A 22,825-nucleotide genomic window follows, 5' to 3' on the forward strand; every position below is an offset into this window, starting at 1 on the left:
TAAATTTTTTGAGTAAAAATAGCCAAGTAATTATTTTTTATTTTTTTTATTTTTTGAGAAGGATCCAAGTAATTACTTAAAGTTATTGTTAAGTTATTATTATATTTAAAATGTTGTCTAAGTTGAAAAATAATACTAATAACTTATTGATATTTAAAACGTTGCCTAAGTTGAAAAATAATACTAATAACTTATTGATAAAGGGACTAGTTTGTATAATTGTATCTGACTTACTTTTGGGCTGGCCACTAACTAGTAACTACTGAAAATTATATATTGTACCCGGCATGTATGCCGGGTGTCTCACACATAGACGGGCCTCACAAGTGTGTGGGATCCACTAGTCTGTGAGTAACCCGGCATATATGCTGGGTACATCATATACCTGCTCACCTAACTAAAGCTAGACATAAAGCCGCCAAAAAGAAAAAAAAAAAAAAAAAAGAAGGATGACGTTTTGACTTTGGAAAGTCTAATTCAACATTCCTTATCTGGCCAATAGAATCGTGCAAAATTGGATTGAATCATTTATTTATTGAATTTTGTATGTAGAACTAACAGTCCCACTTCAAAAAATAAAACTAACGGTCATAACTTAGGAAATATCTCAGATAAGGCCCTCAGAGGTTTCTTTATTCACAAGTGAAAGTGACCAAGTTTCTCAAGTAACTATGACCACCATGAATTCCAAAGGGCAAGTTGACAGTTTCCAGGTCACGTGATCTGTTATCCATTTGATTCAATTTTTACTTTTCACCAATATACTTTGGGATCTCAATTAAGGTATTTTTCCTTATAATTACCTAGCGTGTGGCGCGCGTAGGACAAGAGATTACACTAATCAAAACTCTAGAAAAACACGAATAGAAAAATAAAAGAGAGAATAAATGGCACTTTTGAATCTTGATCTTTAAAATTTGTGATTGTTTTTATCTAGATCTATTTAGATCGAGAGTTTATTTAATTTAAATTTTTTTTTTTAGAGAGTTTCAACTTATGACGTCCGCTCCTGATGATAGTTCTTTATCATCAGATCAAGATACCGATCAGTTTTTGGTGTAGGCGGAGATTGAACCCTAGATCTCTTATACAACTATCAGAGACTTTATCAATTGAGCTAACTGGAACCCACAATTTAATTCTTTCAAAATGAGTATTTTGTCCATTCATGTCCACGAGTAAGGCCCTCAGAGGTTTCTTGATTCAAAAGTGAAAGTGACCAAGTTTTTCAAGTAACTATGACCACCATGAATTCCAAAGGGTAAGTTGACAATTTCAGGTCACATGTGATCTGTAATCCATTGGATTAAATTTTTACTTTTCACGAAAATACTTTGGGTCACAATCAAAGGATTTTCCCTTATAATTATTTAGCGTGTAGTATGTATAGGACAAGAGATTATATTCATCAAAACTCGAGAAACACGTGAATGGAAAAATGAAAGAGAGAATAAATGGCACTTTTGAATCTTGATCTTTAAAATTTGTGATTGTTTCTATTTTGATCTATTTAGTTTTTGAGACTTTTATTTTAGTTCATTTAATTTGATTCATTCAAAATGAGTATTTTGTCCATTCATGTTCACCAGTAATTTACCTGTTAACAACTTGAGAAAGAGACGACTTAATTTGATTCTATTTTCAAAATGAGTTTGTCCATTCATGTTTGCGAGTCGCGACTAATCTACCACTTTGGAAAAAGTTTTAGAGAGAAAGATGTCAAAATAACGGCTCATATAATCCGTAATAAACAAACAACGCGTAGCTTAATTGGTTGACCTAGTCATAGCCTGATAAATTTTCCATACTTTGACACTCTTGATTATTTCAACTAGAATCTGGATTACCAACATTCCAACCAACGCCTATATATATGCCCAAACAAAGCCCATCAAGGCCATACCTAACAGATCACATAGCGCTTCCTTCAACTTCATCCAAGCCTAAGTTCAATCTCATCCTTCGTTCTCTAAAACCTTTTCTTATCTTCAATTTACATTCATTCTTATTCTTTTCCACCAAGCCTTACATAGTTTTCTAAACTTACAAAGATTATATACCATTTCCATGGCTGATGTTCGTGTAAGTCCTAGGCCTGAAGGGTATCCACCAAATGAGGGTATGAAGAGGAGTATCATGTCCTTGGCTAATGAGGTTCATCAATTTTTGGAGAGGCCAGAAGGGTATCCATCGCCATCAGGTGAAGCAATGGAAGTCTCTACAAGCACAGAAAACCATGCATTTTTGGGCAAGTACAATGATATGTCCCTATTAGAAAGTGGTCTCCTTCAAACAAATATTGGGGACATGGGTGAAAATTGCTTTACTTTTCAAGACAAGCTTGGAAAACCAATTGATCCCAAGTTGCTATCTGTATTGGAATATTTCAGAGAACTCTTCGTTCGAAGAGAGGAAGTTTTCAAGAAAATATTTCCCGCAGGACTTCAAGAGGAAATTGTGGAGTTGCTTAAGAAATTTGGTACAATTGTATCCCAAGTAAAATCAGAAAAAATGAAAGTCCGGACCTTGCAAAGGAGTTTGAGCATTGACTCGCCAAGAACACCCTTTATAAAAGGAGGGGAAGTACCATTGAAGCTCGAGTATTTCAAGGTCAAGACTGTGGTTTTAGATGGCTGTGGACAAGGTCAACAAGGTAGCCAATGCAGCCAGAGCAAGTAGTTGTTGTGACGATAATTTTGGTGGTTGAAAAGAAGGCCACTCTACTTAGCAAATTATTGATTATTGAAGATTTGTTTATTTGTTTATTTATTTATTTATTTACAAATTGTAAGTAAATAATGGAGTTCATAATTTTAATTTATTCAGTAAAAGAAATTTTAATTCTAATTCAGGTGAACTCAATTGTCTGCATATAAAGTGGAGGTTTATTGGAAGAGTACCAGAAGTTTATGTTATTAAAGAGGGTTCCTCCCCCTTTCCAATTAGACAAGTTTGTATTGTTTTATTACGGTCAAATTTAAACAAATAAGGAGAATATATATATATACACACACGTAGAAAGCAAAAAAAAAAAAAAAAAAAAAAAAAAAAAAAAAAAATCCTAATATGTACAGATATGAATTTTTATTGGGCTACTAACAATAATGTTTTGAGTACCAGAAGTTTATGTTATTAAAGAGGGTTCCTCCCCCTTTCCAATTAGACAAGTTTGTATTGTTTTATTACGGTCAAATTTAAACAAATAAGGAGAATATATATATATATACACACACGTAGAAAGCAAAAAAAAAAAAAAAAAAAAAAAAAAAAAAAAAAAATCCTAATATGTACAGATATGAATTTTTATTGGGCTACTAACAATAATGTTTTGTTTTTTTTAGTAAATTTCAGTAACATACTTTGAGGTTTGGAATAACGTTAGAAGGTCCAAAACATTTCAAAATACCAACCAATTTAGCCCTAAACCCCCAAAATAATTGTAGAGTCTAATAATAATAATAATAATTGTAGGTACTCAAAAATTTTTGCCTTTGACTTTGGCTTTGGCTTTTTTGACTTGATTGCCTTGCCTTGCCTTGGTTTGAATTCTTTTTGTCCTACATTGGAAAGATAGCTTTTCTCTTTCTATCTTTCCAATGTGGGACAAAAAGAATTCAAGCCAAGCCAAGGCAAGGCAATCAAGCCAAAAAAGCCAAAGGCAAAAATTCTTGAATACTTACAATAAAAACCAAACTAATAGTACTCTTTCTCATTGGTTCATCCCTTACAAGGTAGAAGGAGGAAAGCTATCAAAGGTAAAAATTATTGAGTACCTACAATAAAAGGATCCTTTTATTGTAGGTACTCAAGAATTTTTGCCTTTGGCTTTGGCTTTGGCTTTGACTTTGGCTTTTTTGACTTGATTGCCTTGGCTTGGCTTGGCTTGAATTCTTTTTGTCCTACATTGGAAAGATAGCTTTCCTCCTTCTACCTTATAAGGGATGAACCAATCAGAAAGAGGAAAGCTATCTTTCCAATGTGGGACAAAAAGAATTCAAGCCAAGCTAAGGCAAGACAATCAAGCCAAAAAAGAAAAAGCTAAATCCAAAAGCAAAAATTCTTGAGTACCTACAATAAAAACCAAACTAATAGTACTCTTTCTTATTGGTTCATCCCTTACAAGGTAGAAGGAGGAAAGCTATCAAAGGTAAAAATTCTTGAGTACCTACAATAAAATGATCCTTTTATTGTAGGTACTTAAGAATTTTTGCCTTTGGCTTTGACTTTGGCTTGATTGCCTTGGCTTAGCTTGGCTTGAATTCTTTTTGTCCCACATTGGAAAGATAGCTTTCCTCCTTCTACCTTATAAGGGATGAATCAATGAGAAAGAGGAAAGCTATCTTTCTAATGTGGGACAAAAAAAATTCAAGCCAAGTCAAGGCAAGACAATCAAGTCAAAAAAGCCAAAGTCAAAGCCAAATCCAAAGACAAAAATTCTTGAATACCTACAATAATAATAATTAATTAATTAAAGAGCCCAAAAAATAATGGCTGATTGAGCCCTAGCCCACAAATAAATAAATATATAACTGCAAATTACAACATATTAATCTGACACCCCCCTCAAACTCGAATGCTTTGAAGGAAAGGAAACATATGAATATATACTAAATAGCGAACGCAAATGGAGGAATAAGAATTCGCAAAAAACTTCTAGTTGAGAAGAAATAAGAAGCAGAAAATGACACTTTCATGAAAAAAAAAGTAAAAAACGAAAAAAGAAGACAATTTTGCAATTTTCTTTCTTCATGCAAATTATGAATAAAATGACTCCTTCATGCAACCAATTGTGAATAAAATGACAGTATATCTCTATATCTCTGGTGCGCTCATGAAATACAATGTTATGTGTTGTTACTAAGAACAATAATTGATAAATAAATTGAATTTTATTATATTCAAAATATTATTTAAATAATAATAATTCACATAAATTATAATATACTATAAAATTAGAGAATAATGGAGAGATGTTACCTAAATGATGCTTCAAATTAATCTCATAACATTAGAAGCAAATTATCGTCAATTCTTAAATGTTTTTAGATGGTAGGGTTGAGGCGTGGACCATGTCACTGTCCTGAGATTATACACTCGTCTACGAGATTTCCAATGTAGTAGACTAAAACATTGTGCATGCCGTCCTTGGGATACAACCCAACCACCTTTACTAATTATCCTTACAAGGCTACACTGCTTGTAGGATAGAAGCTCTCAATAGTACTTTTTTATTACCCAAAAAAAAATTATAGTGTAGTAGGGATATATACTTTTTCAAGTGAAGAAAACTGACAAATAAAATATATCATTGTTTCCAATTGTATGAAAATATATTGGGATAAAAAGTTGCTTTTCTATATTTTTCAACATAACTGGACATATAGGGTTGTATATAGGGACGGCTCTATAAAAGTAAGTGAGGCGGTCACCTAAGGCCCTTAATAGAAAAGGCCCCCAAATTTTAACTAATAGAATAATTTTTTTTATTAACAAAGTATTCATTAAGCCCAAATATTAGCTAATAAATAAAATAATATTTGTTTATAAATGAAAAACAAGAAAAAAGAAGAAGAGAAAAATGTTACATCTACAACATTTTTCACAACAAATTCTAAGTACTAAGTTATTACAAGCTGTTATTGGTGGGAAAAAAAAGTAATTTTAATGGTGGGTTCAAATTAGAACCAGTAATAACTTAATACTTAGAATTTGTTGTGAAAATATTGTGAATATAGCACTTTTCACAAAAAAAAGAGCAATACACAGAATTTCACAACATTTTCATAATAGTTGAGTTGACAAACTTTTACTAATTTTCATTTAGGTCTACTGCTAACATTACTTTTTTATTTACCACTACCAATTTGCCACATCAATAATTATGAAAAGTTTTTGTCAATTTTTTTGTGTCTATAGATTTCCTAAGAGGAAAAAAAAATCTACATGGTTAATTAGTAAATTTGAATCTAAAAGAAGATAATAGAATTTAAGTAATATTAAATTTTTTTCTCAAAAAAAAATCATATTTAAATATGGACAAATTTTAGCTATAAAATTGGTTGTAGTCTAAGGTTACAACTTTACTCAATATCTATTTATTGGAGGTGAATTTTGATAAATCTACCGTTGGATTATATCTTTTTCGTATATCCTCTATACTTGCAAAATTTCTAGAAAATTAAAGATCAATAGCCATGTCATCAATAAATTGTTTAAATTGCAAGTTTTTGTAATTTAAAGTTATGCATAGAATATAAACTTATAGATCATATAATAAATAATATCCGATTGACACAAAATTTGACATGTATATTAAGATTATAAAGAATATACAATTCAACAGTTAGTTTTTCAAAATATGTAGTAATAATAATAATATTTATTTTATTGAGTAAGATTATAGCTGTAGGGGCAAAGACTCCAAATCATGTAATGGGCTTTGGGCCCCACTCGAGACGATTAGCAAAGTTCGAGGAGAGGAAATGGTTGCTAAAGGGATTTCCAACTTAGCTCTCATAGGCAAAGGGCATTTGAAGGATGATCCGAGGAGGAATGCCTCCTCGAACGTGATGAATATAGCTCAAACATACACTCTGGCAATCAGAAGGACCCCTCCAATAGGCATTAGCAATAAGGACGTGTCTCACAAACCCGTGGGGAAGAAGGAAACGCAAAATATCCAAGGAGAGGCTGCTGCTATCGCATTAAATGCGTTGCAGCTACTTTTCTAGCCGCATTAATGTGGAGAGGACCTGTGAACAGTGCTGTCTTGGCCACCACAACTCACAGAAGGCTGAAGGGGGGTGTTCGATGGGACAAACACTCAAGTAGGGATCTAGATAATCGACAAGTGTAGGACCACGATGGCTTCAAGAAGACTATATAATATGGGGAGTCCTTATAAGGAAGAGGGGGGAGAGAAAAAGAAGAGAATATTGTAGCAATCTAAACTGCCATAATAATCAAATGGTGATCAATATATATTCATTTTACCTCCTCGGACTGAAAATCTATGGATGTCAACATGTTTTATTTCTGTTTAATTGTTATATAATCCAATACTAACCGTTGTCGAACTTGCTAGGACCTAGTTCTACGACTCATTCTCTACAAATTCATTGTTTCTGGGCTCCTTGGAACAAGACCCCATACCTCTTGGGCTTGAGCTCCAAATTGTGACCCTACAATAGCTTAAGGCTAGAACCAATTTTATAACTTAACTTTGTCCTTAAAATATATAAAAAAGTCACAAATCAATTTTCGCCTAGGGCCTCCGAATGCATCAAGCTGTCCTGCCCCTGGCTATGTATAGAAAAAATATGTTCCATTTTTTGATATGTTCCATTAGTCATTACATACCAAGTTTAATGACATTAACATTAGACATAACTTCTTTCCATATATTATTTGACTCATCAAATCAAAGATAAAAAGCTAACGTTGATGTCCTTTGACTATCCTATAAATGGATGGTAAAAGGCAATTAAATTGAATCAAATACACATTATATAAAAACGGTAACTAAATAGCTGTACAGCTCAAAAAAACGTTTGACATTTACAAGCCAATTAAGGCATAGGTTAAAACCAATTAATTAAAAATGAATAAATATTAAAATACTTAAATTAGATATTAATTAATGTTTAAAATATTTTTTTTATATAAAAATATTCCAACAATCCCCCAACTTATTTTTATAAAAATCATAGATACATAATTTTGAGTTTTTTTTTTTTTTTTGAGGAAGAACATAATTTTGAGTTAAGATAGAATATAATGCATAATGAGTGTGCCAATGGTTTAAACCCTTATTTAGTGTTTTAGCAATGTAGTTCCAAAGTCAATAGTGAGCTAAGTCTTGAACTATGACTTTTTATGTGGAAGCAAGGCATTACATCACACACATAATATCCCAGTACTCTACCATGAGCTTCTAAGCCAGCACATTTACAGCCTTGTACTTGATTCTAGCTTTCATGAGCAATTTAGAGAATCAACCCTATTCTTAAAGGAAGCGGCCCCACTTCCATGCTCAATTAGGTGTATCTATCAAAGGATGCTCTCGTAACTCTAACATCCTACTCATAAGAGTTATAGATCACATTAAAAGTTTTTTAATATAAAACACATCCTACATATATACGAGATACATGCACTTATATCATAGCAAGGGACAAGAGTAATTGTACTCAAAATTTAGTGCATGTTATACAAACTACTCTATGATTCGTTCTTCCCTTTGAACCTAGTTCCTGGGATCTCCAGTCCCTAGGTCGGGTATCTTCATAGGTAATTTAATTTCTTTGGACTTTAGTTTCATCCCCCTCGAAGTACATCTAGACCTTTGACTCTAAGTGAGCGTTTGGCTTGCCCGTTTTCCTGCGTCCACGTTTGGTGCTGCGTTTCCTTTGTTTTTTTTTTTTTTTTTTTTTTTTCCTTCTGCCCGCTTTTGTTGACTTTAGGGGACATAAGTTACTGTTTTGCACCGTATCAGTACTGTTCATGTACTGTAGCAACACTGTTCACGCATTAAAAAATATTAAAAATGGGTCCCACGGTACTATTTACACATTTAAAAATTATTTTGCTACAGTGTTTTCAGTTTTCAGTTTTCAGTTTTCAGTTTTCAGTTTCAGCAACAATAAGTTGTATCCAAACGGACCCTAAATAGAGATTTTATCATTTCATTTACATAATAACTCAGAAGTCTTGGGAAACAACACTTTATTTTATATAACAATATTATAATAAATAGTGCTAATATAAGATAGATTCATCTTTTCTCAAAACCATAAACATATGCTATTTGCTTCTTCATTAGCTTAAGTTTAATTAGCTTTTTGATTGTATCATCATATACATGGCTAGTGGTAATCACATTCATTTATTTATTTTTTCATCACTATATATTCAATACAGTTGTATGCTATCATGTATGTGTTTCTAGTATAGTAGAAACCACTTTATACATGATATATCATTTTTTTTTTTATATTACTCTTGCTCTTTTTTTTTTTTTTTGAGGAAGAAGCTTAATTATTTTATTAATCATTATTGGCTAAATCAGCCAGTACAAAATGGTAAATGTCTGGTGGTACATCTTCCATCCAGACCTTTAAAATTGATTCCTTAATAGCCCTTCGTGCCAATGCATGAGCGACAGTATTCCCTTGACGACGTGTTTGAGAGAACTTTACAGATTGGAAAGCTCCTGCCAAGTATTTAACATCTTGCAGAATGTGTCCATGCAGAGCTAGAGATGAACTTTGGTCTTGAAGTTCTTTGCAGATAACCTCCGAGTCACCTTCTAGAATAACTCTGTTGAGACCAAGTTCAAGTGCAAATTCCATGGCACGCCTCGCTGCTAAGGCTTCAACTTGTGCCACTGTTGTTGGGAGTGGCGCAAGCTGTGTCATTGAAGCCAACACCTCGCCTTTTTCATTTCTGATCACAGCGCCGAGACCAGCTTTCCTTTGCTGCGTGAAGACTGCTCCGTCATAGTTGATCTTGTAACACCCTTGGTCTGGTGGCTTCCATCGAACATGCTTCCTGTGTTGAGGCGTCCCCAATTGGTGATGTATGAGCTGGAATTCGTTCTTCCATTCCTGAGATAAAACATGAATCTGATCAAGAGGGCAAGCTTGTAGTTTGAGACGCACTTTGTTCCGTCTGTTCCACACAGCCCAGCTGGTAAACGCCAGTAACTCCACGTCCATCCTCTCATCAAAAGCTCGCTTGAAGACATCCTTCACGCTACTGCCTGGCATTTCCGAAAGCCATTGCCATTGGGAGACTGAATTCCACATTACCTGCACATCAGAACAAAAGAAAATTGCATGTGAGCATGTTTCCTCCCCTGTTTTGCAGGTCTCGCACAGCCCCTCTGTGGTGATCCGTCTTCGACGGAGATTGTCTTTCACCGGCAAAGCTTCCCTGCTAGCTCTCCATACGAAATTTTTAACCTTGCTCGGCACTTCCAAACTCCACAAATTCTTCCAGAAAGTCGCATCCTGGTTTGAAGAATGAGGTTGGGCAGAATTATCGACAAGGAACCGATAGCCCGATTTCACCGAGTAAATGCCAGAGGGTGTAAAAGGCCACACTAGTACATCTTTTTGGCTAGTGGAACTCAGTGGGATGCCTTTGATAGTCTCGGCTTCCTGTGTACTGAACACATGCTCTATTACCTCTGTCCTCCAACTTCTAGTCACCGGATTGATTAACACCTCCACACTTGAATTCTCTTGGCCAAATAGAACCGGTGTTGTGATTTTAGCCGAAGAAGGTGAAGGCAGCCAATTGTCTCCCCAAATCTTTATCATCTTCCCATCGCCCACTCTCCAAGCAGCCCCTTTTTGGATGACATCTCTACCTTTGAGAATACTTTTCCATGCGTAAGAGGCCGAAGAAGACTCCTTGGCTTCTAGAATGGAACATCTTGGGAAAAAACGAGCCTTGAACACTCGGAAAAAGAGAGAATTGTCGTCATGAAGGAGTCTCCAAGCTAATTTAGCAAGCATCGCCTCATTAAACATTGTCAAATCCTTAAAACCCATCCCCCCCTTATCTTTGTGTTGGCACATATCCTCCCATCTAACCCAATGAATCTTCCTTCTATCCCCCCTTTGTCCCCACCAAAACTTTCTTGTAAGGGACTCAATCTCTTGACACAAGGTAATAGGGAGTTTAAAGCAACTCATTGTATAAGTGGGGATTGCTTGAATAACGGATTTGATAAGAACTTCCCTACCGGCTTGTGATAAGAGCTTACCCTCCCACCCTTGTAATCTCTTCCACACCCTTTGCTTCAGTTTATCAAAACTAGCTCTTTTATTCCTCCCCACCATTGCCGGCAATCCCAAATACTCCTCATATTGCTTCAACTCACTAACTCCAAGAGTTTCCATAATCTGTCTTTGCACATCAGTTGGGGTAGACTTACTAAAAAATAGAGATGTTTTGTCTCTATTTAATTTCTGCCCCGAAACCTTTTCATAAGATGAAAGGATTTCCATCACCTTTTCACACTCCTGAGTGGTAGCCCTGCAGAACAGAAGGCTATCATCTGCAAAGAACAAATGGGTTAGTTTAGGACCATTTCGACATATAGCCACCCCATGAATTTCACCTTTCTCCGTTGCCTTTTGAATCAACCTGTGCAAGCCTTCTGAGCAAAGCAGGAATAAATATGGTGACAAAGGATCACCTTGGCGAATACCCCTGCCTGGCTTGATTTCTCCACTGGGTTCCCCATTGATCAGGATTGAGTAAGTGACTGTGGTAACACACTCCATGATCAATCCTATCCACCTTTCATTAAAGCCCATTTGTGCCATCACCGCCTTTAGGAAAGACCATTCAACACGGTCATACGCCTTACTCATGTCGAGTTTAAGAGCCATGAACCCCGAGTTTCCGGAATTATGATTCTTCATGTAGTGCAAAGTCTCAAAAGCCACTAAAATATTATCTGTGATTAAACGCCCCTTGATGAAAGCACTCTGGTGTTCTGAGATAATGTTGGGAAGGACTCTTTTCAGCCTGTTAGCAAGAACTTTTGACAAAATCTTATAAAGCACGTTACATAGGCTAATAGGTCTAAACTCAGTAACACTCTCGGGATTTTTTGTTTTAGGAATCAGAGTGATGAATGTATGATTTAAAGGGCTAGGAATACAACCAGAATTTAAAAAATACAAAACATCATGAATTACATCACCTCTTACCAAATCCCAGAAATTCTGAAAAAAAAGAGGCGGCATCCCATCTGGTCCCGGTGCTTTTAGTGGTGCCATTTGTTTCAAAGCAAGCTCCACTTCCCATGCCTGAAAATCCTCTGTCAAGCTCTCATTCATCTCACCTGTTACTACCCGTGGAATAGAGTCCAAGTCTAACTCCGTGATCTCGGGGCTGGATGTAGCAAAGAGTTGCTGGAAGTATGATTTAAAAGTAGCCGAAACTTCTTCAGGATTTGTACACCAGGTATTAGATTGATCTTTGATACCGGTAATGAGATTTTTACGTCTTCTTTGTGTTGCCCGACAGTGAAAAAATCTGGTATTTCGGTCTCCATCTTTAAGGTACAAGGTACGAGATCTCTGACGCCACATTCGTTCCTCCTTACCCATAAGAGAATTAATCTCTTTTTTGAGCTCCACTAATCTGCCCGAATTCCCTCCTTGGAGGACCACTTTTTCAATCTGTGCCAACTCCCTTCTTTTTCGCTCTAATTGTTTTTTAATATTGCCGAAACAATCTTTGCTCCACTGTGTTAGAGCTTTCCCACAATTTTCTACCTTTTTCATAACTCTAGTGCTTCCTTCCTCTTCATATCTGACCTGCCAAATGCCTTCCACTGTCTCGCCACACCCCTTTTCTCCTAGCCACATCTCCTCAAACCTGAACAATCTCTGTCTCGGTACACAATTCAACTCCGAATTTTCAATCCAAAGAATCTTGTGATCCGAAGTTGTACTGTCTACATGATGAACCCGAGCACCTGGGAATTTTGCAAACCAGTCATAGGAGACCACAGCTCTATCTAACCTTTCCCATATCGAAGTTCCATTGCTATAATGCTTACTCCAAGTAAAAGGCGAGCCCTTAAAACCAATGTCCATAAGGCTACATTCATCCAAAATATCCTTGAAGAGTTGCATTTGTCCCAAAGGTCTCATCCGACCCCCTAGCTTCTCACTTTGCTTTAAAATCTCATTGAAGTCCCCAGCACACAGCCAAGCCATTGAGTTTCGGCTATGTAAATTACGGAGTAGATCCCATGATTCATGCCTTCTATGTGTTTCCGGTTCGCCATAGAAGCCGGTGAAGCGCCAGGCTGTTTCAGTGTCCTTATTAATGATCGCATCTATATGGTTCAGAGAAGAAGAGATTACATCAACCACCAAAATATTACTCTTGCTCTTGGTGGCCGTTACTTAAGCACAAAATACTAGTTGGATAATTGTTTAAAAACTTAAATTATTTTCCAGCATTTCTCAACTCATATATGTATGGCAAGAGATGTAGATTTTATTAGCATCGACATAGGATTAGTAATTTAGTAGTCACTAACTACTAGGAACCATTTTTCGGAACAAAAAAATGTTTATAATTTCACAAGAATAAGGGACTTAATATTTTTGTAAAACTTGGCATGATTATACCACAATTGTATAATTAGAATGCCTACTTATTCTCATTTTATTTTTGACACAAATACAAGTGTCTACCTTATACAATGACATCATTGTATCTTTCATAATATACAATAGGAATACCGACTTGATATGACACCATTGTTCTTACTTAACGATAGGAGTGCCCTTTTTACAATAAGGATAAACTTTTTCACACTTAGGCCAAAACATAATTTTTTATTTTAATTCTCAAGAGAATTCACATGAATCAAAATTATCATCATTAATTATTTTATGAGTCCCAAATAGTATTTCTCAAAACACCTTTTTTTTCTCAATCTCATATTCCTCAATTTCAATACCCCCACTATTTGAGAAAATTTAAATTAAAAACGTGCCTTATAAAATTTTTAATTTTTTAAAACCACGTGAACTCTTCTCAAAATATGGTTCTTGAAAATAGAAACACCATAATTTGTGGGGTTCATAAAAATTCAAGAGATTTTATTTTTTCAAATACTCATAAATCCCATCAAAATTTTTTCTTGTATGAAACATATGCATTTTTCAATTATTCCAAATTTCACATGAAATTCAAGACATAGCTGTAGAAATGTATAACCATTATTCATGTATATAGACACACTTGTCAATAAGATTCAGTAAGGAAAACGTTTTTGACAGCAGGCATCATAAAGCATTAATTGATTGGTAATTTTGAAGATTCTATATATGTGTGTCTATATATATATAATATATATGAAATGGGTTTAAGTTATTCTAGGGGTAACTTTTTTAAGACCATAGATTTCTTATAGATCTAATGGTTAAAAAAAAGACATTAAATGCTAATGCTTTACACTTATAATAACATTTTTATTTCTCTGTCCTTATTTATTATTTATTTAAAACCTCATTAAATTTAAACAGCACCTGGCCATTCTTTTTGGGTTAATATATGCTACTATAGTTTAGTATTTTATAAGAAGCCAGAGCATGACTCCATTCACAATTGAAAGTATTACTGGCTAAAAAAAAAAGAGTATTATACTGACTCACAGTTATTCTTAAGATAAATACTAGGATATTTATATTTTATTTGAACTTGTATTTATTTAGTGTTTATCACTTTGTAATTTAATTTATATAAAATAGAACTCATCAGTAACAATATATATATACTGTAAACACTTAATACTAAATACAGATCACTTTGATAAGGTCTTGAAATTAATATATATATATATATATATATATATATTTTTTTCCTTCACTACACGGTCCAGAGCTCGCCAAGCAAGTTTTTCTTATTCTTTCAATGATACCACAGAAGAGGTCATAGTCTCATAGAGTAATTATCGGTGTTTTGAATTTTCTATAAGGTTACAAAATGTTTATAAGGTTACAAGACGTTTAATAAGATGTTGGAGAGAGTTAATGACACTTTCTATCTACCATTAGATTTAATAGGAATCAATGGTTTAAAAATGGTGTAACTCTTATTGAGTTTTTTTTTTTTTTTTTGGGGGAACTCTTATAGAGTTATATCAGGTGTAACTTGAACCTTTCTCTCTCTCTATATATATATATGAATCTTATATTTATATTCAGCCAAATGCTAGGCATTAAAGAAATTCCAAATATAGCTAACGCTAAGATTTGAAATTGGTAAGAAACTACCGATATTGAAACAAAAGTTACAATGGGATGGGTTCCAGTTAGCTCAACTAGTAAAGTCTCTGATGGTTGTATAAGAGATCTGGAGTTCAATCCCTACCTACACCAAAAACTGATTGATGTCTTGGTCTGATGATAAATAGCTATCATCAAGAGCGGACACTATAGGTTGAAACTCTCTCTCAAAAAAAAAAAAAAAAAAAAGTTACAATGGGAATTCGGACATTACAAAAGGCTTAAATTTTTCCCATTAAACCACATAGCAAACTATTATGGAAATCGCAAGTATATATATAGCTATATCAATTACTTCCCATATTTCCTTAACAAGATTAGGAATTTCAGAAATACAAATTCATTGTATTTTCAATTCTCATGTAGATATCTAATTATATGTCATGCATAATTTTTTTTAACATATGACCTAAATTAAATTATTATATATATACACATATTTAGGCCATAGCAAAATATTTTAAGTGTTTGCTTACAAAATTTTATTATTATATGGTATTAATATATCAAATAAAATAAGAGATATTTTATTGCAAACTTCCACTTGTTTAAAATTGCTGAGTCAGCAATTAATTTTTGTTTTAAATTTTTTTTAACTAACAATTTTAAATAAGTAGAAGTTTTTTAATGGAATGGTGGACCACATCACTTGTCCACTATATGGATTTTATAATTTTTCTTTGTTAAGATTTCCGCCATCAATCTCCAAGGCTTCAAAGTTGAGTCTCCACAAAATTGTCATTCCACAGCCACCATTCCATATGCCACCACAAACAATTTATTAATACATTTATAACCAATAAATTCAAAGAAAAATCTAGAATGATTTTATTCATGGACAAGAAATATATATAGTGAGTTTTCTAATTTTTCATATATATATATATATATATATATAACAAGAATATATATAATCACATCATATTTCCCGTAAACATTGTATCGTCTCAAATTGTTGTTCCTAAGAACAATAATTAATAAATAAATTGAATTTCATTACATTCAAAATATCATTTAAATAATAAAAATTCACATAAATTATAATATACCATAAAATTAGAGAATATTAGCAAGATATTACTTTGATGATGTTTCAAATTAATCAAAAACATCAGAAGCAAATTGCAGTCAATTTATAAATGTTTTTAGATGGTGAGGTTGAGGCGTATACTATGTCACTGTCTTGAGACGATACACGCATCTACGGGGTTTTCGTTGTAGTAGACTAAACATTGTGCATGCCATTCTTGGGATATAACAATCCAGTCACTTTCGTTGATTATCCTTATAAGCCTACACTGTTTGTAAGATAGAAACTCTTAATAGTCCTTTTTTATTACCTAGAAAAAATTGTAACATAGTAGGGATATACATTTTTTTTTTTTTTTTTAGAGTTTCAACTTATGACGTCCACTTTTGATAATAACTCTTTATTATCGGACTAAGACACCAATTGGTTTTTGGTGTAAATTGTGATTGAATCTTAAATCTCTTATTCAACCATCAGAGACTTTACTAATTGAGCTAACTAAAACCCATGGATATATACTTTCTCAAGTGAAGAAAATTGACAAATAAAATATATAATAATTTTCTATTGTATGAAAATATATTAAGTTAAAAAGTTGTTTTTCTATATTTCTCAACATAGTCGGACATATAGAACTGTATATATAGAAAAGATAAGTTCTTTATTATCGGATTAAGACACCAATTGGTTTTTGGTGTAAGTTGGGATTGAATCTTAAATCTCTTATTCAACCATCAGAGACTTTACTAATTGAGCTAACTAAAACCCATGGATATATACTTTCTCAAGTGAAGAAAATTGACAAATAAAATATATAATAATTTTCTATTGTATGAAAATATATTAAGTTAAAAAGTTGTTTTTCTATATTTCTCAACATAGCCGGACATATAGAACTGTATATATAGAAAAGATAAGTTCTTTATTTTTTTAAAGAATTTCAATCTATGGCGTCCATTCCTGATGATGTTTTTGATCATCAAACTAAGATACCAATTGGTTCTCAGTGTATGCGGGTAACTAAATAGCTGTACAACTAAAAAAAAAACGTTTGACATTTACAAGCCAATTAAGGCAAAGGTTAAAACCAATTAATTAAAAATGAATAAACATTAAATTACTTATATAAGATATTAATAAATATTTAATATATTGTATTTTATATAAAAATATTCCAACATTATGTACTAATTGGATTGTGCTCTTGCTATCACTATAACTGGAGTAGGATTAGAAACACTAACACTATTATCTTTGAGAAACCGTCTAAGCTAAATAAGTTTGAATATTAATTAACGTTAGCTAGAGTTTTATATATTTTGTGCATCATCAATCGAACTTTCAGCCAGTTGTTGCACACTTTGACCTTCTTCCATTGGTTTGGGTGCCATTTCATGCGTGGGGCACAAATCGTGCAACATCCCATGGAAATCATCGTATTGATTTAGGAAGTCTTGCACATGAGTACTCTCACATTCAAGAGCCGTCGGCGCAGCCGCCGATTCTCCATGAAATTTCCAATGTTTGTAACTTCGAAGAATCCCCTTACTCCACATATGATCACGTGCCAGAAGTGGTGGTACTAAGTTCAGATTCACACATTTGGTACAAGGATAGAAGATCTTCCCATCGTGCGCATGTAAAGATGCAAATTCCACAAATCTAACTACACCTTGAACATATTCCATGTCACCCCTCTTCTTCTCCATCCAACTTTTATCCATTGCCATACAAGATTTACAGAATCTAACCTATAACAACATTTGTTATTGCGGAGCCAATAAACCTTAAAATTAGATTCATAGGTGATTTGTTAAGAACAGATAGACCCAAGTATGCTTAGATTTTCTTAGAACATATAACACTAATTCAAGAGTAACCTATGCTTTAAATTTTCTAAATCATAACACTAAATCAAGCATAACTTAGTGTGATATGTTCTAGAAAAATTTAAGCATAATTGTTGGAATAAGATATTAACAAATCACATATTAATAGCTAAGTAATAATTATAACCTTCGTAATACCAAGATAAGTACTTCCAAAAAAGAAGTTGTCTCCTACATGTGATAATATAAAAAGATGGTCTCATGCTTTGATGTGACCTTAATATTCCTTGTGTCATTGTTGAGGTAGATGCTAAGGTGGTGGTGGATGTCCTAAAAAACTCAAGCTACGTAAATAATGTTGTTTCCCCTTTGCTGGATGACTGTAGGCAGCTTGTAGCCTGTCTCCATCAGGTGCAGATCAATCACTGCTATCGTCAAGTTAATCGGTGCGCCAACTTACTGGCAAAAATGGGCGTGGAGCAAGAGTTAGATTTTGTTCACTTCCATGGTCCGCCTGTGGACATTTTGGAGTCTCTGTTTTTTGATAAGAATGGCTTGTATGTTAATAGGGTATGCCCTGTTATAGCTGGTTCTGGTTAGTTTTCTTGTTGTAATGCATCGTATTTCTACCAAAAAAAAAAAAAGAAAAAAAAAGATAATATATCTCAAAATCATACAATACTTGCATAACTATAAATGTAGTGCAATGATGCTATTTGTATGTTCATCAATATGTGCTGAATAACCACTTTGGATTCAATAGTGGTGATTCAACCTAAATTTTTTAATTATTATAATACTACACTCACTTGTATCTTTAAATACCATAGAGATAGGAACTAGAAAATAGTAGATGCCCAACCATGAACTTTATATGCTAAGGTTCTGTTTGTTTTAGATTAAAATGTAAATTGAATTTCTCCAACAACTGATGTAAAGTTTTTTAAAGCCTCACTTTTTTTAAAAAAACTATAGTTATATTTTAAAACAAATAAGACAGTCAAAATAAGGTCATCCAAACATAATCTCAATGATCATTTACCACTTCTTTAAAGTAAATTTAAAATGGAAAATAAATATAAATAAAAATCCTTAACTAATGCATTCACTTATTACAATTAGAGCTGCCTGATAGCCGCGATTTATAAAACGCGGCTATAGGTATATCGTTTTAGCCGTATTTGTAAACGCGGCTAAAAGAAGCACAGCTATAGCTAGCTTAGGGAATAATCTTTTTCTTTCTTATAATCATATATTAGACACAGGTGCATTTCCACACAAAGAGAGTAATGAAAATAAAGCTACCTTATCTTCAGCAAGCAGTGGAAGATGAAGAAGAATCGCAAGTGGCTCAGTGTCTTCCTACCTGAAACCCCCATTAAAAAGCAAAAATAAACAAGAATTACAGTAAGATGTAGAAATTTGGACCACATGTACACAATGTGGTCCAATCATGTACACATGTAAGATGTAGAAGAAAGCTAAATATTATATTACACACCAAATATAAGTATTTTTATTTTAGTTTGTAATGGACAAGCACATATGAGCAACTAAACATCAAAGATCAAGATCAGAGCTTATATGATGAAAAATGGTCTATAGGAACCAAAAATCTGCAAGTACATATTTGAAGTCACCGCTGACCTCAACAAGAATCATTAACTGTTATTGTTTGCCAATATTATAAACTTCTAAAAATGAAAAATAAATTGAGCAAGCAGCTTTGAAAAAGGCATTAAAAACATATGGTCAAAACAAATAGATGGGGGGAGTGTGAAGAGAGAAATACTTAAAAGGAATGGCCTTCTCATGGTTTCTAGACTAGAGATTCAACAGCTATATTCAGAGAACAAACAAATCCTTCTGTCTACGACTTGGTGAAAGTTCTCACCAATGACAACTTAGAGAAGAGGGGTATGATGCTAGCAAATTAGTGTGTTACATGCAAGAACAGCAAGGAAACCGTGAATCTCTTGCTACTTCATTGTCCAGTGGCACAGAATTATGAAACTTTGTTTTTCTAGTATTTGGAGTGAATTGGATAATGCCTAAGACAGTGAAAAATCTGCTTCAAGGTTGGTGACATTGTCCATAACTTTCTGAAATGAAGTATGGAATGTAGTTCCTGTTTGCTTAAAGTGGCATATTTGGAGGGAGAGGTATAGGCAGATATTTGAAGATTAAGGAGCATCTCTACAGGGGATTAAATCTAACTTCCTAGGATCATTATTATATTGGTTCTCACTGGATCTGAATAGACCACCTAAGCTACTTGATTTTATAGATTCTTTTTTTTTTTTTTTTTTTTTTTTTTTTTTTTTTAATAAGTAAAAAACTTCATTGAAAGAAAATTTATAAAGCACACAGGACACGTACTAAGGGAAACTTGATTTTATAGATTCTCTTTTCAAGTAATTGTAATAGGAGTCTTCAGGTATACAGCCTGAATACTTCTTAGATTCCTCTTGTACATTTGTTTCTTCTTAATAAATGTCGTTATTACCTAAAAAAAACAAAAACAAAACAGATTTTTTGACTCTCTTCCTTCAAGAAAGTGTTTCTCCACCTTTTACTTATTTATTCAAACTCATTTAGTGAAAACGCCTTTATTACCATGGTACAACATAATTTTCTCCACTTTTTGTCCCTGTAATTAAATAAACTTTGATTAAAAAGTCCCAACAAGAGGCACAACTGTAGCATGTGCGGGACTAGGATCCTCTCCATTTTGCTTTAAAATAAACAGGAAACATTTCATGTTTAAGATATAATTTGAAAAATCTAAATGTATTTAAAGTGCCTATCATAAAAAACTCATTCTACAAAATGAGGGACGATAATTTATGGTAAGTGATGTTAAATGACACAACATCATGTACTAACTATAGATTTTTGAAATTTAAATCTTTACTGTTGAATGGCATCCATCTATGTCACAAAAAAATGCAATAACTACTTACTGAAATCCAAGAACTCCACAAACTCTAGTAATTAAAAAATAAACTTACTAGTGCCATCCATCCAAACATTAAGATTGAAGAAATAGGAGCTTTTAACTCCAAAAATTATTTTTTAACAAACCCTCACAAGTCTAGGTATTTCACTCTCTCCACACACACCACATAAGACATGGATGAATTGCCTTTCAAATTCCACTACTGTACTTCTCTTCAATAATGCCAAGTACCTTGCTTTGAATGATTTATCTTGCTTTGCCATTAGGTGAAGCGTTATTTATGCTTTGCAGTTGTTATATATTTTCTATGAGATGACAATGAGCTCTAGCTCAAATGACACCTCCTCCCATAAGTTAATATGGAGGGAAATGTTGTATATTCAAAATGCACTAGATTTGTTGTAAGCTTACCAATCAAGTAAATATATTTTCTATGAGATTATGTACTAATTATTTGATAAAAAAGCCAGTCTCTTTTGAAAATAAAATAAATCCAAGCCACATGGTAAATGTAGTAGAGTAAGCAGGAAAACAAAGGTAACTAAGAACCAAAAGGCAAGATGATTATAAAAAAGATGACTTGAAGATATAAAAAAACACAAAGAGATTAATGAAAAGAAGAAATTTAAAGGAAAAAAAAAAAAAAAACATAATCTAGAAGTATAGAACAACGAGTACCTTTAAGAATTGCTAGAGCAAGGACCTCAAAGAGTAATGAAGCTATTACAGAGAACAAGATAAAGACCTGTATAATGGGGCAGACAAATTTTAGAAACAAAAAGGCTAAAAGTTATTAGCATACCAAAGTGAAGAAGATTAATCTTTGTTATTTATTTATCTTCTTTTTCCTTCTCTGTTTCCACTGTTTGACAATTGAATAATGGAGGGATTAACACATAATAAGTATACATGAATGAATATAACTTTACTAAGAAATGCCAGACATAAAAGAATATATAAACACAGTTAATCGAATTAAAGAAACTTCCATTTAAATTTGTTATCATTTACCAGAGTTAAGTTTCTTAGATTATAAAAACACAGACCTGTAAAACTAAAAAGGAGAAGCACAGAGGATCCAATAAATGTTACCCCTGCGATGTTAAGCTCATGATTATCTGTTGCATGTTCCAAACCCATGTTGTTGTAAATGGGAGCATTATAAAGCAAGGATTTTTGTTGAATTCAAACCCAAGCTTTTTGAAGGAAAACAAACTAAAAACTTCTTTAGGATGCTGAAAACACTAGCATTCTGAGAAGGTAGGTTGTTTAAGTAGCCAAAGCCTAGAGTTCTAGAAGGAACTAACAAGAACAAAGCAATTTTATTTACAATAAAGAATAGTTGTGTTGCGGTATCTTAATCTTGTATTATAAAAAGACCAAACCCTTTTTTTATAATTATAACCAAACCCCTTATAACAACAATGAAGTCTTTCGCCAATATTTTTTACATTTAGGCATGATTGTATTGAGCCACATAATGCAGTTATACTGCCCAACAAAATGTGAATAATTATAATTTGCTAAGGCCTAACCAGATTGAGCAGGTACAAGGAAAAATAATCAGATAAAAATGGTGAGCTTCGTAAAGATGCTTTGAAAAAAAAATTTCCCATGCATACATGCTTAGAAATTTGCATCATAGTGGAAATTCAGTATGTGTGATATAATTTCTGCAAAAGACATATATAATAATAATACATAAGTATTAAATTTGAGCTCATAAGTAATTTAAGCTAGATGTTTACTCACTGAGTACTTATTGGAACCTATCTGCCTCTCAAAGACCCTGAAATAGCATAGCAGGTAGAGTCCAAACAACAATTCTGGTGTAGATGAAAAGGCAAAAACTGATGCAATTAACTTCCAAATGCAAAGCTTCCCAAAAATATCCCGCCATTAAGATAAAATGATTTACACAAATGCTTACTCATAGTAAAGCTGACTTCAATGCACCTTTCAAGAGGAGGAGAAAAAAAATGTAATCATATCTGACTTTAAGGTTACTAATGTTCACATATAGTGCTCCATTACAAGTACATATTTAATGTGGCTCACTAGAAAAACAGTCAGCACATGAAATATAATGTTTAGGGAGTTACTACATGGGAAGATATTTTACAGGAAAGCTTTGGAAATGCCTCTTCAAATATTGTATATATCTTTTTGTTTATTCATG

The 22,825-nt window shown here is 33.2% G+C and overlaps 1 protein-coding gene and 1 long non-coding RNA gene across 2 annotated transcripts; one reads left to right on the top strand and one right to left on the bottom strand.

The window, feature by feature from the left end:
- The first annotated feature begins 1,877 nt into the window (after positions 1-1,877).
- LOC126722897 (uncharacterized) lies at positions 1,878-2,857 on the top strand. The gene has a single exon (XM_050426049.1). The coding sequence runs from the start codon at positions 2,068-2,070 to the stop codon at positions 2,677-2,679; it is 612 nt and encodes a 203-aa protein (XP_050282006.1). The 5' UTR covers positions 1,878-2,067; the 3' UTR covers positions 2,680-2,857.
- A 15,382-nt stretch (positions 2,858-18,239) lies between these two features.
- Positions 18,240-22,816, bottom strand: LOC126722899 (uncharacterized). Its single transcript, XR_007654064.1, has 4 exons — positions 22,399-22,816; positions 21,325-21,391; positions 18,993-19,053; positions 18,240-18,313 (listed from the first exon to the last, which is right to left on the bottom strand). It is a non-coding gene; the product is annotated as an uncharacterized LOC126722899 (long non-coding RNA).
- Between the last annotated feature and the right edge of the window lie 9 nt (positions 22,817-22,825).

This window comes from Quercus robur, chromosome 4, assembly GCF_932294415.1.
Source record: "Quercus robur chromosome 4, dhQueRobu3.1, whole genome shotgun sequence".
In the NCBI taxonomy this organism is placed as follows: domain Eukaryota; kingdom Viridiplantae; phylum Streptophyta; class Magnoliopsida; order Fagales; family Fagaceae; genus Quercus; species Quercus robur.